The sequence below is a fragment of the Physcomitrium patens genome, chromosome 22, assembly GCF_059467195.1.
Source record: "Physcomitrium patens ecotype Gransden chromosome 22, ASM5946719v1, whole genome shotgun sequence".
In the NCBI taxonomy this organism is placed as follows: Eukaryota; Viridiplantae; Streptophyta; class Bryopsida; order Funariales; family Funariaceae; genus Physcomitrium; species Physcomitrium patens.
In genome coordinates this window covers 4,171,142-4,189,547 of record NC_143431.1, presented here as the reverse complement: position 1 = coordinate 4,189,547, position 18,406 = coordinate 4,171,142, and the positions used below count along the sequence as shown (strand labels likewise).

The 18,406-nt window shown below is 30.0% G+C and overlaps 1 protein-coding gene across 1 annotated transcript; it reads left to right on the top strand.

Moving 5' to 3' along the window:
* Positions 1–1,168: 1,168 nt before the first annotated feature.
* Positions 1,169–3,619, top strand: LOC112275062 (pyruvate kinase 1, cytosolic). The gene is made up of 2 exons (XM_024505015.3): positions 1,169–2,934; positions 3,145–3,619. Exons 1-2 carry the CDS (start codon positions 1,465–1,467, stop codon positions 3,253–3,255), a joined length of 1,581 nt encoding a protein of 526 aa, XP_024360783.1. The 5' UTR covers positions 1,169–1,464; the 3' UTR covers positions 3,256–3,619.
* Positions 3,620–18,406: the final 14,787 nt, after the last annotated feature.

Here is an 18,406-nt window from a genome sequence, read left to right as displayed (position 1 = left end):
GAAATGATCGCTGGCAAAGATACGCATGGCTAACCGAGTCGCCCCGCTGTCTGCACTACAGTGAAAAGACGCCTCTTTGCTCGGGAAGACAACCGAAAGGCATATTATTTTAAGATACAACTCTCTCTTTCTCACTTTCTCTTTCTCTCTTCATCTCTCGCACGCTCTCACGAAAGATTTAACTCCATGCGTCCCTCCTGCTTGTCCTTCCCTGGTGAAATCGGCAGCCCTGATGACAAACCGACATCGCCTTACAGTCGAGGATTTTTTCGCTGTCAAGGCCGAATTGTGATCGTCAAGCATCCCATAATTATGGTGTATGCAGTAACACAACAGACATGAAAACCCAGTCGAGAAACTTGAGGTTTTTCACACAAGAGGACAAGCGGATGAATGCCAATATTTGGGTGGTGAAGAAGATTAAGTTTGTAAAATTACTCATTCAACTGAATAAGCAACTTAAGTATTGAAAAACTGAAAAAAACCAGAGAGAATTTATTTTGGTTTTTAACTTTGAAAAACAGGTCGTTCTAAAATTGTTCTAATTGGAAGTGACGATTTGTCCCCACAGTTTTGTTTTTTATTTTTATTATTTTTCTTGACGTCTATAATTTTTATCTTTGACTACTATGAGCAAGACAAAGTCTTTGTAAGTTATCACCAATTGAATGATATTCTCATTTTAAGTATAGGGGCCACCTTATACACTGAAGGAATTATAAACCCCTTCCATGTGAATTCTGCATAACTTGAAAAGTAAAGACATTTTCAAAAATACAAATTTCTTTCTCTTGGAGTAAAAAACTTATGATGACAGTATCAAAAAAAAGTGTGTGAACTATGCAGTGGATAGTAAAGTTGTGACAAAAGAAAACACTGTGGTCACGTTACCAATACGTTAAGTTTCTACTCAAACAGTATTCATGTATTACATAACATCGCAATACAGCGCAAAACCTTATCTTAAAAAGTGTACTATGGCAGTTGTCAATCCTGGACTCTGCAGCTAACGCGAGAAAGTAGAGGTAAGAAGCAGAAAAAGAAATTATAAGAGCAGAATAGAGGAAAGAAAAAGAGACGGAACGTGGAAAGGGGGAGGAGGAGACTTGGAAGAAAGCAATAAAAAAATAAACTGTTCCTCTTTGAATCCTTTCCAGCATTTTGTTGAAATTGTTAAATCCACTTACTTTGCCTTTTCAATTGTGCATCGTCGACGAAAGCGTAGCCCTTCAGGGCATGCCAACGCCACGCCAGCCTCCTCCCAGATTTGCCTTCTCGCTTCTCTGGAATCAATCCAGCCTGCTTGCTTGCCTTGAATTTCTTCATAGTCGTTGAAACTCTCGCAAGGATACGTGCATACGATAGACGCATTCGAGTTTTCTGTGTTGTCTCGCTCATCGTATTTGAGTGCGCGGAGGCTTTTGAGGTGTGTGACTGCAGGAGGGAAGGAGGAAGGAAGCGGCCATGCAGGCCACTCAGTTGTTGCTGGAGGAGCCCATCCGGCTGGCCTCCATTCTGGAACCGTCGTCGCCTACAGCATTCTCAGCTCTCACGAAGATTATCGGAACCCTAGGCCCGCAATCGCGCGATGTGGAGACCATCGAAGCGCTGCTCAAGGCGGGCATGTCCGTTGCCCGATTCGATTTCTCGTGGGGGAACGATGCATACCACCAGGAGACGCTGGAGAACCTGAAGAAGGCCGTGCGGAACACGCGCCGGCTGTGCGCCGTGATGCTGGACACCATCGGTCCGGAGCTTTGTGTGCTGAACAAGGAGGAGCATGTGATTGAGCTCCAGGAGGGGGCGACGGTGGTGCTCACGGCGGACGAGACCAGAGGGGCTTCCGCGGAGGTTTTGCCGTTGAATTACGATGGGCTGGCGTCCGCGGTGACGAAAGGGGACACCATTTTTCTGGGGCAGTATCTGTTCACGGGGAGCGAGACCACCTCCGTGTGGTTGGAGGTCGTGGAGACCCAAGGCAAGGACGTGGTGTGCACCGTGAAGAACACGGCAACCTTGACCGGGAGCTTGTTCACGGCCCATATGTCGCAGGTACGCATCGAGCTCCCCACCCTGAGCGAGGCCGATTTGAAGACCATGGCTACGTGGGGCGTGAAGAACCAGATCGATTTTGTGTCGCTCTCGTACACTCGGCACCCGGACGATGTGCGCGCTTGCCGCGAGTACTTGGACAAGCTCGGGGATCTTCGCCAGACGCAGATCTTTGCGAAGATCGAGAATTACGAAGGGTTGGCGCACTTTGACGAGATTTTGGAGGAGGCGGACGGCATCATTTTGTCCCGCGGTAACCTAGGAATCGATCTGCCCCCCGAGAAGGTGTTTTTGTTCCAGAAGGTGGCGCTGCAGAAGTGCAATGCTGCAGGAAAGGCTTCCATCGTGACGCGCGTGGTGGATTCCATGGTGGACAGTCCCCGCCCCACCCGTGCCGAGGCGACGGACGTTGCCAACGCCGTTCTGGATGGGACGGACGGCATCATGCTGGGTGCGGAGACGCTGAGAGGCCTGTATCCCGTGGAGACCATCACCACCATCCGCAAGATCTGTGCGGAGGCGGAGAAGGTGTTCAACCAGGCAGTGTACTTCAAGAGAACCATCAAGGCCGTGAGGGAGCCGATGCAGCATCTGGAATCGATCGCGTCATCCGCCGTGCGAGCTGCCTCGAAAGTGAGGGCGTCGGTGATCGTGGTGTTCACTTCATCAGGGCGCTGCGCACGCCTGATTGCCAAGTACCGTCCCACCATGCCAGTGCTATGTGTGGTGATTCCCAGGCTGACCACCAACCATTTGAAGTGGAGCTTCACGGGCGCGTTCCAGGCTCGGCAATGCCTGGCGGTTCGAGGACTGTTCCCGATGTTGGCCGACCCTCGACACTCGTCGGACTCCGCCAGCACAACGAACGAATCCATTTTGAAGGTGCAGATAGATTCTCTCCTTGTGTTGGTTGTTTGCTCTTCATGCCATGATTGCATCCTCGCTAGTGACGGTCTGGATGCGGAATGCGGCACCGCAAACCATGCGTGCAGCGGTCCGGTAGACGTGAAAGTCTGTGGGAAATGGTGTGTAGACTGTAATGGTATGTAAACATGGTCGAGTCTTTGCTGATGCGTGTGGCTCGTGACGCAGGTAGCGTTGGATCACGGCAAGGCCGCAGGCATTGTGAAGGCACATGATCGAATCGTGGTGTGCCAAAAAGTTGGGGACTCGTCGGTGGTAAAAATCATCGAGCTAGATTGAGCAGCGTTGGAACACAACGCACGCATTTTTTTTATATATTGTTTTTTGTGTTGAATTTTGCACAGATATAGGTAGCCGCAGCGGTAGGGTTAAGCTGTGCTGATTTTGCAACCACCGCATGCGATCTGCGAGGTGGATAGAGACGTGGTGAAGGGTGAAGCTCGGGAAATGTCGTGAGCTCGCATCGTTACGCTTGATGCGGGTCCAGTGGGAGTGATACCCTCGGATGGGTTGGTTGCGAGTAGATAGTGTACTCAGAGACTAGAGATCCGCACATGCTGCTGTTCGTCTGGACCCACAGAGGCGTCGAGAGACTGATACTGGGATGAGCAATAAAGTGGTGATGTGAGCATGTTTTGGACTAGGGAATGGTGGCTGGTGTGGCGCAGTACAGCAGTGGACTCTGAGAGCAACAAACGTGGGGATGGTGAGGTGGATTGTAGTTGGTTGGGTGGAGGAGTGTGCTTCGTGATGAAGAGAGGCGATCTTATGTTCTCTTGAGGCGGAGGTTGTGGGAAAGTAACTGCGTTGGGCTGCGAGGCCTGATTCGTCCATTTCTTTGTGGTTCTGTCTTTTGTTGCTGTAGCAGTCGGTCTTCAGCTCAAGGTCTTGTGCTAATGTAGGGTTTGATTCACTTTGAAATGAATCATTGTTCTAGTATGGACGTCATTCCATACTTTCTATTCAAACACAAACGTATACATTTGAATCCAAATCGTCCACAAGCATTGCAATCCAAAGTAATGACCAAATTTTTCAAAAATATGTGAATATGTGATTATATCTGCAAAAATGTCTTGTTTCCAAGAGAAAGTCTTCCATAGTCTCTTCCTAACAAGTTGACGTCAATTTATAAAAGAGGGAAGTAGACCAATCCCAAAATTTCTGTACTTGTAAGCACCTCCAAAAATAAATAATGTATAATAGATATTGGCTTGTGTGAAGAACAGATCTTGCAATTAACATTAAGAAATAGATTTCTTCTCTATCTTTATTGCCATACTCTTGTGCCAAATGTGCTAGATAAATATAGCTTCTCTACAATAGCAGGGTTGAGTTTAGACCTTCTTCAAATTAAATTTAAAATTTTGGTCTAACATTGCAATTTATTTTTGTGATGTGTTGGAGGTAAGAAAAATCTTTGCAAAATTATTCTTCCTAATTTAGCTAAACATGTCATTAAGTCTTCTCTTGATGTCTAAGAATACAAGTTAGGATCAAATGTATGATCACAAATTAGGCAAAAAACAAAAAAAAAAAAAAAAAAAAAAAAAATGGTTCCTAAAATAACTTTGCTTACTTCCTTTGTCTTTAGAGACATTCATACTACTTTCTTTAAGTCCACTACTAGTGTCTTAATATTCCTAGAGATTTGGGAATCTAAGGCCTTAGAAATTTTACTGATATGGTATAGAACTTGTGATTAAGTTCTTATTTAGAAAAAAAATATTTTTATGGGATGTGGGAGGATGAACTAGTTGTCTTTGTCTATACCTTCAAGCTAAATAAGAAATTAAAAAACTACCAATAGTTGTTGATCATCAATCAATGTATATAGCCAAACTTAATTTTATCCCTTAAGTGCAATCCAATCCAATTGAAAAAAAGTCTTCTAAGGTCTAGAAATATAAGAGTGTAAAATCATCCAAAGATATATGTTTCTATGACCATAGAATATTTTATACTTTGGTAAAGCTTCTTAAAAAGAAATGGATTATGAAGGATCTTTAAACAAGTATTTTATTCTTTGTAAATTTTTTGGATATAAAAAATAAGTGTTTTAGCCAAACGAACGTTTAATTCAATAGACGGATATGTAAGATCCCACCATAAGAATCTATTTCATACTTCATAATTATTTTTTAGGAAGTTAGATCATAAGTAATAATATTTTTTTTGTGATTAATTAAATTTTTTTTTCTAAATAGCCTTTAAAGATCCAATTCAAATAGATAGGAAGAAACATAGAAAAGAGAAGAGAAGAAAATATTGTTTAGAATGACTACTCAACTTTTTATATTTAATTTAATAGAATACATATATTCTAACTTATATGATATTCAATTGATAAAAAATTGGTCTACATTTAGAGAGGAAAGAAAGATGCTAAAACGTGTTTTTAATAATTTGTTGATACTACTTGATAAAGCCCATGCTTATCTAAAATTATTAATTCAATATGATTTGATGATTTTCTAAAATTGCCAATATGTTATTGATATAGATCAATTGATTTCAAAACTAGATGTTGAGCTGAATTGTTTTAAAACCTTAACCAAAGTATTGATATTATCTTCATATATTTTGATTGGAATTATTGAATTGTGTTTATAACGATTAATTATTTTCTAATTGAAACTCAAAAAGTTTTTAATTTCTAATTTCTAATTTTATTTTTATGATAGCTTTTTGAATGGCACAATTTAAAATCTCTCTTATCATTATAAAAATAGATGTAGAGCTAAATAACTACCTTGTTGCAATAATTTTTTTAGCAAAAAATACTTTATGAAAGATCCATTGATATTAATAGCAATACAACCACTTTTAAAGAGAATTTTGATTATAAGACAAAATACAACCACTTTTAAAGAGAGTTTTGATTAAAACTTAATTTTTCTAATGCTTTGAATAAAAAGTCTAATGAGTCTTTATTCTTGCTTTTGAAAAAATAAGTTTTAAAATCAAGAGAGACTTATTTGATTCTTTGACTTAACTAATTGTTTCTTGTATGACAAATATATTATCCAAAAAAATATGTTGGGAGAAAAATGAATTTTTGTTGGCATAGATTACTTCTATTGAAACATATTGAAGTTATTTTGGTAGGATTTTGGTATAGATTTCATAAGTAATATTAAAAAGTGTAATTAGTTTTTAGTTGCTTAATAATAATTTAGCTTTGCCTTTATAGAGAAGAAAAATGTTTCTTTGATAATACTTGATAAAAACCACCACTAGTCAATGCTAGATTAATCATAGAGATGTTATTTTTTTAATTATATTCTATTTTTTTGATTAAATTCAATGTTAATATCATCCAACTTGAGGGCCTTGCTTTTGGTTATTTTTTTAATAATATCTTTAATCTCCTTGAAATCAAAAGATCAAAAGGTCTATATTTTCTTTGTCATTAATTTGTTTTTGAAGATATTTAATAGTGTGTATAAAGATTCTTAGGTATATATATATATATATATATATATATATATATATATATATATATATATATATATTGTAGAAACTAGAATATTAATCAAGACATATATATTTTTTTTAAAGAGTCTTAAAGATAGATTTTTTCTTCGTTTCTTAATTTTATAATTATAAAACAAAAATGAAATATTTTAACAACTTTAAAGAATTTTGTCCCATTACTATTGCCTACTTGTCTCCAATAAAGTCTTGCTTTAGGATGTTGTATTTCTTATTGCCACTCTTCAAACTGATTTAATTTAGATTGAATTTATTTTAATTGGCATTGTGCATTGAAATCTTACGAATTAGCATGAAGTTGTAACTAGAATACCTTAAATTTTTCTTTAGTTTGAAATGCCTTTTTGTTCTCAAGAAAGCTTATTCTTTACAAAACGCCTTTTAAAAACAAAAAAAATTTCTCATTTTAATAATGAAAAAACTCCATATTTTAAAATGAGTCCAAATTTCTATTAATTGTTAAATCATTTGTAGATCTTTGAAAAAAAAAAATTATATTGCAAATATCAAGGAGTAGATTTTTATAATTAAATAATAAACTTAATTAGAAGTTGGTCTAATAATATAATATTTACTATTATAAAATATATATATATATATATTTTTAAAATATAAAAATAAAAATAATTTAAAAGGCTTATTAATCTTATAAGAATCCAATTATTCTCATATTTATTGTTTCAAGAATATTTTAGATCACTTCTTTGTTTAAAAGCATCAAATAGAAATAAATAAAATTTCAAATAAGACCATAATTTCTCTTTGTCTTGCAATGTTGTTATTCTCTTACTCCTTCTAAAATCAAGAGAATTTATAGATGAGAAGGCTTTAGAGTTGATTTGCATACTATAAAACTCAAAGGAATTCAAAATTATACCTTATAAAAGAGAGAATTGATTAGAATGTTTATTTATTTGTCTTTGTATAGAATTCCTATAATCACTATTATTATTTTGATCGTGTAAGGAATAATCATCTTTTTCATATAATAAATTGTACTTAGTTTTTCTATTTTTTTAAAAAAATAAATAATACTTCTAATTTTATCATATATACTAAGTTAAAATAAAACACATATTATATAGATGATATCTATTACATAGATGATATCTATTACATATAATAATCCAAAATAGATTACAATATTATATGCATTAGAGGTCTTTGGTTCCATTACTTGGCCAATATAGCTCTTAAAAAAAGTGTGTTGTTTAATTCCTTCTTATGAGAGTTGACCAAGGTTATAGAATCATATCAAACAAATCCATTAATATTTAGGTTTTACATTTGTTGAAAGTTCTACAAAAATTTAACCTTATGTTGTTATAATTGAGGTATATGGATTAAGCAATATAAGGTCTTATTTGCCATTTTAATATAATTAAAGATATCTTCTATCTTTGTAGAGCAAGTATTTAAGTAAATAAGAAAATATGGGCTTATTTTCAAGGCATAAATATCTTATGCAATTGACGTCATGAATGATTTGTGCTAAATGTTTTAGCATATTTGTAGTCCTTGCCTTTGCTTTTAAGATAAAGATAAGTCAAGCAATCCCTCTATTACATAAGATAGTGCAAGTCAATCCTTGAGGCATAATTATTCAGTCTCTTTGAAGCCATAAATAACTAATACTTGATAATTTGGCTTAATCATAGTTCTTGTCTTAGTTATGATAGTCAATAGAGAGATTACTATATCCACTAGGCTTTCCATCTTAAAAAGAAATATAACCAATAAAGGATCTTTTATTTTTTAGAAATTTGTTGATTAGTGCTTTATTAATTTGAGACTTAATTGAAAACTTAAAATAGAAGATTAGGAAGAAACTACAAGAGTAATTGTAATTTAATAAATACTATATTTTTAATAATAAAATTATTTCTAAAAAGTAATTTTTATTAATTTGCCTTTATATCTTCATCTTTTGTCAGATCAAAGGTGTTTAATTCTAAACTCTTTTATTGAGTATGCCGCACTTTGTTTGATGTTTTAAAATTTATTATTTCTTCAATGGTTTTCTTATTTTTTAAAATTTATTTATTGTGATTAATTTTTTTGATAAATAATGACTACCTATAAGATTTCTAAGGATTTAATTAGAACTAATGCAATATTGTCTATGGATTCTAGAATAGACAAAAAAAAATTAAGAAGATTTAGATATGATATTTTTTGATGAAATTATATTATTATTCTAAGATACTTTGTTAATAGCTTATTATTATTTTGCACAAAAATATAAAAAATTGCATTGATATAAGGTGTAGTACTAGAACTTGGTGAAAAAAGTAAATATATTTTGATTCTATTTACAATGTTTGGTATTAGAAGGATTTTTATTGATCTTTAGAATAGCTTCAGAACTTTTTTAGAAGCAAATGTTTGTAAAGGACAAGAATCCAATGAAAGAAAATAACTAAGTGAGATTTTTTTTTATAAAAGTATGACAAAATAGAAGTAAAAAATATATATATTAAAAAAAAATTAGAATGGATATTGCCAAAAGACAAGAAAACTAAAGACTCTTGAATCTAGACTAGAACAAGAAAGGAATTGACAAGAGTGAAGAAGACTTCATTCTTGTCTCTATATATACTATCCACCTAGAAGCTATATAGAAACATTCTATAGGACCTCCAACATGTGTTGACTTTAGAAGCCACATGTCTTAACTTGCAAGTCACGTTTTCTATGTATATACTATATAATTAGCTAATTCTATAAGCTACTTACATGTATGATACGTGGCTAATTTGTTGATCAAGTTTCTAATCTAAAAATTAACTATAAATATATGTAAAGTCAAATCATATCTATAAAGCTTCTAAGAAGCTTTTCTATAAGATTTTATGAAATTAATCTATTTTTATCTACTTTTATCTATTTCTACCTAATTATATAAGTAATTACTAGAATATATATATATATATATATATATATATATATATATATCCATGACAATATGTTCGTAACATTATTCTCTTTTTTAGCTATGAGTTCCTTAAGGTACGATCATCTTATGTTGAAAAAATCTTAGATGCAATACATTATGTTTGCCACGTATTCTAATCTTTATTCTCTTTGAGTATGGTTGATAGGTCCTTTCAGCCATTGATAATGTCCTTTACTAAGGCTGAAAGAGCACCTTATTATTTAATCATTGTTGAGGTCTTCATAACTTCTTTCAAATAACACATTTGGAATATTATTAGGAATTTTTTCTACTTCTAATAAAATCACCAAACATCAAGAGTCTCTTCAAAAGTTGTGACATCAAACACTTTGTCGTATGGTAGGATTTGTAATTTGAAAATATATAAGGTATCTTATTTATAGAGAGTTTAGTTTTAACTCATTGGATAAGCTTTAATAAATGATTTATTCCACCTTTAACTCATAGAAAAATTCTTCGCTCTTAAAAATGCCTTTATTTTGCACAAAAGCTCAAATTATAACAAAACCCTTCAAAATATTTTCTTCTCCCAAAAGATATTTTTATCTTAAACTTTGAAAATTTATCTCTTGATCTAATCATTTTATTTTTTAAAAAATTCTATATAATATAGATTTTATCCTTAAACTTTACTACAAATAAAATAAATTATAAATCTATTACCGATCTTTTGGTATCTTAGAAATCCTTGAAGATGATCTTAACTCTAATCAATAAGCACTTGAATATTATTTTATTCATATCTCAAAAACCAAAAATCCAAATGCTACAAAATTTGTGCAAAAAATTTATTAATATGATTTCATACAATTAAAAAATTTTGAACCAAAATCTTGTCAAATTTCTCAAGATATAGCTCAAAACACAACCACTAGTAAATCAGGTTACTTACTACTCTTAGATTTAAAGTACTGATTTCAACTTCCAATATCTCCTTAATTTTAACTAAGAATCTATTAAAAAATATGCCAAAAGTATAGCCAAAGAAATGTTCTCTCTAATCTTGATCACCGATCCTTTATTAATTTTTATACGTATATGTTATGTCTAAAAGAGTGACAGTAGGTACAAAATCAATACGTGAACTTTGAGTGCCTATATATTTTTTATATAAACTCCAAATCATACAAAATTTGTACCAAAGCCATATTCAAAAATCTAAACTTATTGACCTTAGCCTCCAAAGTTCAAATGGTTCCAAAAGAATAACCCTAATCCCTAATAAGGCCTCAAGTAGCCTCCTTGAAGTCCATTGGGCATGATTTTTGGCCAATAGGAATAGAGATTTTTATCAACTATCTCCATTTATCCATATGAATGCCCTAACTTTTCTTTTTGCTTTCACAACTCATCTCCAATCCTTTTTCTAATAATATTTATATAATATATGTCCTATAGATCAAATAAAAGAACCAAAATAAAACTTTAAGGGTCACGTATGTCTAATAAGGGTGATTCTAAATGTTTAAAAGTTACTACTGATAAGATCAACTTCAAAAGTTACTACCAAAAGAAAATAAAGTTATATAAATTCTAATAATAGTTCTTTAAAACAACCTCTTTTAAGATAGTAATCTAATTCTATTCTACAACCAATTAAAATTCATTAACCTACTTTTTACTATGTTACTCAATAAATCATATATCAAACATATAAATACAATATTTTTACATGATACTCAAATCACAACACAACAATGTTGTATTTGATTATTTATTTTAAGAAAAATATATTATTCTTGAAGAGCTCCATTTTGATTATATCATCTTGAAGGTTGAGACAATTGTAAAATTTCATATAGAAAGTCAGCAAACGAAAGCTCTTAAGTTAAATCCATTGATTGTTGGTTCTCCATCTTCTTAGTGCCATAATATATATGGAAGCTACAAACAAAGATAGAAGGTAGAATATTATCTTTTCTTGATCTTATTTCTTTTATAGCAAAATTTTTCTATTTTTTATCTAGATTTTGATAGATGTTGTTCATGAAAAGCCTCCACCTTCTTTGCTACATTTACAAGATTTTTTTTTATTGGCTCTCATGTACATTCATTAATATCATATCCATACCAATAGACAAGATATTCCAATTTATTTTGGTGCCGCCTTGAATCTAAAACTTCTTTTACATCAAATTCTTCATTATTGTCCACTTCTATAAGATGAAGTAGAACTTATCTATTTCTTAGTATATTCATAGTCTTGTATGTTTTAAGAAGAAATACATGGAATATAAGATGGATCTTCATTGATTTTGGTAGATGTAATTGAAAAACAACTAGATTGATTCATCCACAAATAAGAAAAGATCCAAGCCTATTGTAGTTCAAATTAATAGAAAGATGAGTAGTCTTAAATCATAACAAAGTAATCAAACCTTATCACTTATATTGAATTATGGTTAATTCTTTTGATAGGCATCGGCATTGATCTTTTATTGTTCTTGAGATTTTTTTAATTGTACCTTCATTGTTGCATATAGCCTTGACAAAAGATTTGTTAAAACTTTTGTCATAAGATTATCAACTTTTAAAAAGTCAAAAGTATCAAGTTGTAGATAATAACCATAATTTACAAAGAAAGATGTTTATTGCATAGAAGAATATATCATATTATTATAAAAAAACTCTCTTAATGGCAAGAAGATTGTGCAATTATCAGTAAGATAGTACATCTTAAATATTACTCTAAAACTTAATTTATGCACTTTATTTGTCCATAAATTTGAGGATGAAAGGTCAAAAAAAGCTTTATATCTATCTTTAGAATTTTAAAAAGGATTTTCTAAAATCTTGATATAAATTGAATTTTTCTATCTAATATAATATCTTTTGATAATCTATGATACCAATAGATATTATTAAAGAAAAGTTTGGTAGTTTCTTCACCTATGATAGATTTTGTGTATGATAAAAAATGGGCCATTTTGGTAAAAAAATCAACTATCATAAATTTAGAATTATAAAAATTTGAGATTAAAAGATTTATAATAAAAATAGAAATAAAAGATTATGATTGTTCTGGAATAGGTAATGGTTGAAGAAGTACATAAGATCAATGACAAGGAGTTTTTGACCTTGAATAAATGTTATATGATTGAACAAAGTCTTTTATAGCCTTTGACATTTGTAGCTAACAAAAATCTTTGGATATAAGCTCCAAAGTCTTGTTGTATCTAAAATGTCTTGTTGTTGGAAAGTTGTGACGTACTTAAAAAATACATAAATATGATTTTATTTTTGGAACATATAGGCATCCTTTAAAATAAAGTAAGTTATTTTTGAACTTGAATTTGGAAGTATTACAAGATTTAAAAGAAGAGTTCTTGATATCATGAACAAGAGAATCAAAAGACATATTTGATTGAATTTGCTTGAAAAAAATTAAATCAATAGTCAATATTGATTTCTTTGCTTAAATATGAAATTATTTTGGCTTCAATAAAATTTTCATTTGTTAATCAAAAGTTGCATCTCTATCTTTTGGTGTATAATAAAAATATCTAAAAAAAACATCAAAAAAACCTTCTTATTTTTTTATCTAATAAGTAATATTAAACTCAAATATTGACAAAGACATCCTCTAATAAGCATGGCAATGATTCAAAATATGTGCTAACATGAAATACTTAAGGTTCTTGTAATTTATATATACAGTGAGTCAATTGAAAGTACCTTCTACATATTAACACCATTCTTAAAAAGAATCTATTAATGCAAGAAGTTCTTTGTTGTGAATCTCATAAATAAACTTAGCTATTGAAAATTTCTAAGAATAAAAAGCTACTAGGTGGAGCTTATCATCTTCTTCTATTTGTGATAAGACAACACCACTAATAAAATATGATGCATTTGTTTCCTTAAAAAATACCTTGAAAAAATTAATGCAATAAAAGATTGGTGTAGAAATAAATGTTGAATTTAAAGCTTTAAAAAATGCTTTACCTTCTTTGTTTCAATCAAGTTTTTCTTTACATATAAGACAAATAAGAAGAACTAAAAATTAAAAAATCTTCTTGATGAAGATTTGATAGTAATTGGCAAAGCTCAAAAAGTATTTCATATCTCTTATTGTTCTTGAAATCTTCTAATCTATAATAGTTTGAAGCTTCTTTGGATGTATCATAAGTCCTTTCTTGGAAATAATATATCCTAAGAAGTCAACTTAAATAGTATGCAATACATACTTTTCTAACTTGACATAAAATTTCACATCTCTAAGTTTTTGTAATACTTGACAAATATGAACTTCATGCTCTTTAGTGTTTTTAGAAAAGATTAAAATATCATCTAAGTAACAAACAATAAAATCATCTAAGAACTCATAAAAAATATCATTTATAAGATGTTGAAAAGTAGCTAGTATATTTATAAGTCTAAAAGGTATGACTTTTATTATATTCAAAGTATCCATATCTTGTTCAAAATATAGTTTTCTATTTATCTCCTTTTTTAATACAGATTAAGTTATATGATCATTGTAGATTTATTTTGTATAGATCTTAGCTTGATTTAGTTGATCAAAAAATATAGATATCAAAGGTAAAGGATACCTATTGTTAATGGTAATCTTATTGAGTCCTTGATAATTTATTCACATTTGTAGTAATCCATTTTTTGAATGGTGTATGAAATTCTTGGTTAATTTCTTGTCAATGTACTTTTAAAATTTAGTTAATTCATTTTATCATTAATTATAGATTATACCAAATAGTAATTGACTTCTTTCTTTAAGTTTGATTGAACAATAATATAAATAATACTTTGAAAAAATATCTACATTTTTCTTCTCTAAAACATCTTTAAAATCTTGATATTGACTTGGAATGCTACTTGAAGTCTTTCCATCATTAAAAATAGATGTGGCATAAATAACAAAAGATGATCTTTTTTTTGTGCCTATGAGTAGGAATTTGGCTATACTAAACTCATGGCTTTCTACAAAACTCTTAATAATATTTTTTAAAAAATCAAGTTTACAAGAAATTTAATCTATTATAGGATTATACTTTTTAGCTATGATAAACCTAAAATGATCAGATTAAAGGAAGACCTAATTATATTAAAAATTATGCAACTATTATGACTATTTATTGCTATATCTATAGGAAATGTTTCATGAAAAATATCTCCAGAAGATAACAAATGGTCATATACGACTTCTACATGTATGGATTTAGTTTTTTATACAAATAGTATTCTATGGCTTTTAATAAATCCTTTATCTAAAAAATAAGCTGAGGCTCTTAAATCTATGAAGGCATAGGCTTTGTAATTATTAGATCCTAAATATACATCTAGTGTAAAATAAAGAGAGGGTTGTGAGGAAAGGATAGAACCTTCATTTTTACAAGATTCTAGCTGTACGATTCCTATTATACTTGGATAAATTTATTTTTCAATATTTTTTCATCTTTGACAATTGTACTCTTTATTTTATAGTTGCATTATTTTTTTGGATAATGTTGAACAATGTGCTTAGCTTCTCCATGATATAAATAAATTCCTTCTTGACAATAACAAGTCTTTTCTTATTCAGTAAGAAGTTTAAAACGTACTACATGAATTTGCATGTCTTCTACTTTCAAATGTTTAAATTGAGAGATCATTGATGTTGTCATTGAATTGTAATAATATGAAGGTTTTTTTGTATAATTCTCTAATTGAAACTCAAAAAGATAATTATCACACTTCATAGTAAAGTCAATTACTTGACTTAATGTCTAAGGATCAAGTATCTTGAGCATGAATTTCTTTACTTTATATTATAATTTGTAGAGAAATTGGCTGATAAGGGCAACATCATTTCATTTAATATCAATTGCTAGTTATCAAAATTATAAATCATATGATGTCACTAATTAATTGTCTTGTTATAAGATACAAATCTTATTGATTGTAACATGAATTGCATCAAGTTTTTCAAATAAAGATTAAAACACTCTCAAAAAAACTTCTAGATTATTCAATATTAGATATTATTGTTTAAAAAAAGATAAAAAACCATGATAATATTGACTTTGAAAGAAGTATATTAATGAATCTAACTTATGATCTTAGCATTGGATAGCTTTGGAGTTAAAGTTCAATCACAAGTTTTACTTAGTTGATAAATCTTCAAAACTTAGATCTAGTACCATCAAACTTTTTAGATAAGACAACTATAGGTTTTCTAATACTGGAAGGATGTTCTACTATAAGAAAAGAAATGTGATTTAGTGTAGATGTTGAAGAAGCTCCAATCATATGTGTATCTTCACTTCTTGCTATTTTTGTTGCCTTTGGTAGTAATAAACTTAATTGATGCATTACAAGTATCAACTCCTTCAATTGATCTTCTATTTGTGCCATTACATTCTTCATTTTAAGAAGATCTGCTACAATAATATTTAGAAAAAAAAAAAAAAAAAACTAATATTATTCAAGACAAGTAGAATAGAGGACTTGAAAATAAAAAAAATACTAAGAACAATATTAGTTTAGAAGAGGGTAATCTGCAACTTCTAACACACTTATGTCTTATTAAAAAAAAAAATCATTCTTAATTAAAAGAAGACAAAGCTGTAATATTATAAATATACTTTTAGTCAATTTGTCAAAGTTATGAATTAAAAGAAGATGTATAAACTTGAGAAATCTATATAAAAAAAGTGATAAAAATATATATATATATATATATATATATATATATATATATTAAAAAGAAACTGGAATGGCCATTGCCAGAAGATAAGAAAACTAGAGATTCTTGAATCTAGATTGGAAGGAAGAAAGGAATTGACAAGAGTTAAGAAGATTTCATTCTTATCTCCATATATACTATCTATCTAAGATCTATATAGTGACGTTCTATAGGACCTCCAAAAACATGTTAACTTTGTAGAACATGTATTACTTTGCAAGTTTTATATATGGATGCCACATAATTAGCTTATTTTATAAGCTATCAATACATGTGGCATGTGGTTAGCTTGTTGACCAAGTTTTTAACATGCTAATCAATTACAATCACATGTAAAGTCAAAAAATGTCTAAAAAACTTCTAAAAAGTTTTTTTAGAAGATATTATGAAATTAATCTGTATTTATCTACTTCTATCTATTCATATTATTTAAGTAATAATTATAGTAAATATATATCTATGACAAAAGCTTACAATAGTCAAATTTATCATCATTCATTAGATATTGAAGAAGTTAATTTAAGTAGTGTGAAATACATACTTTTCTATCTTAGCATAGAAATCCACATTTTTTAGTTTTTATATCATATAAAATATATAAAATTCATATTCTTTTGTATTTCTAAAATAGATTAAAATGTTGCCTAGGTAATAGATAATAAAGTCATCTAAAAACTTTCAAAAGATATCATTCATTAAATGTTGAAAAATTGCTAATGCATTTGTAAGTCCAAAAGGTATGACATTATATTCAAAATGTCCATATCTAGTTCAAAATGTATTCTTCCATTCATCTCTTTCTTTGATGTGTATCAGATTTTATATTCTTTATAGATCTATTTTTGTATACATCTTATCTTAATTCAATTGATTAAAAATTCTAAATATCAAAAGTAGTGGATATCTGTTCTTCATGGTAATTTTGTATAATCCTTGATAAATGACATACATCCGCAATGATCTTTCTATATCTTCACAAATAAAATTGGAGCCTCTACTAGAGATTTAGAATAGCAAATAAAGTTTTTGGCCTGATTCTCTTTAATATATTCCTTAAATTTAGCCAATTTATTTTGTGATAAATTATAGATTGGTCCAAACGATGATTGAATTCTTTTTTGAAGGTCAATTGAGTAGTCATAGGGATGTTGTTCTGAAAGAGTATCTACATTCTTCTTCTCAAATACATCTTGAAAATTTTAATATTAGCTTGGAATGCTATTCAAAGACTTTTTTCTATTAAAAATGAGTATAATATAAATGACATAAGATAATCCTTCTTTTCTAATATGCAATAAAGCTTTTACACCTATAAATATAAGTATAGATGTATTACATTTATAACTTTCTATTTGATTAATTGAAATCTTATTTATACTTTTAAATAAATCAATACTATAAAAAGTTTAATCTATTTTAAGATTATATTTTTTTAACCATAATAAACTTAAAATGATTAGATTAAAGGAAGATCTAATGATATTCAATATTATAAAGCTACTATAACCATTAGTTGTTACTTCTATAGGAAAGATTTCATGAATAATATCTCTTGAAGATAATAGAAGACTATCTATAACTTCTATGTGAACAAGTTTAATTTTCTTCTCTAAAAGTATGCTATGTCTTTTAGCAAATTTTCATCTAAAAAATATGTTGAGGCTCTTGAATCTAACAAAGAAAAGGCTTTGTGATATTTAGGTCATAAAATAGCATTTATTGAAAAACAAAGAGAGGATTTTGAGGAAAAAATAGAACCTTCAATAAGTGTTGTATAAGGTTCCAACTGCACAATTTTTATTGTAACTAGACAAATTCGTTTTTTGACATACTATCTTCTTTGATAGTCGTTCCTTTCATTTTATGGTTATATTTTTTCTTTAACAAATGTTAAGTAATATATTTAGAGTCTCTATAATACAAGCACAATCCTTCTTAATAATAACAAGTCTTTTCTTGCTCAGTAAGAAGTTTGAAATGTATTGCATTATTTTATATATCTTTTACTTTTAAATGTATGTATTAAAGAGATAATGGTATTGTGTCAAGGATATGAATTGAAAGAAGATGCATAAATCTAGAAAATCTATGTTAAAAGAAAAGTGACAAAATAAAAATAAAGTAGTATTTATATTAAAAAGAAATTGGAATGGCTATTGCCAAAAGACAAGCAAACTAAAGACTCTTAAATCTAGACTAAAAGCAAGAAAGGAGTTGATAAGAGTGAAGAGGGCTTCACTCTTGCCTCTATACCTACTATCTAATTAGGAGCTATGTGGCATTGTTCTATAGAACCT

Excerpts from the sequence above, each read along its gene's own strand:
- LOC112275062 (XM_024505015.3), top strand. The coding sequence starts at position 1,465 with ATGCAGGCCACTCAGTTGTTGCTGGAGGAGCCCATCCGGCTGGCCTCC. Across the intron at positions 2,935-3,144 it reads CGAACGAATCCATTTTGAAG|GTAGCGTTGGATCACGGCAA; the intron begins GTGCAGATAGAT and ends CTCGTGACGCAG.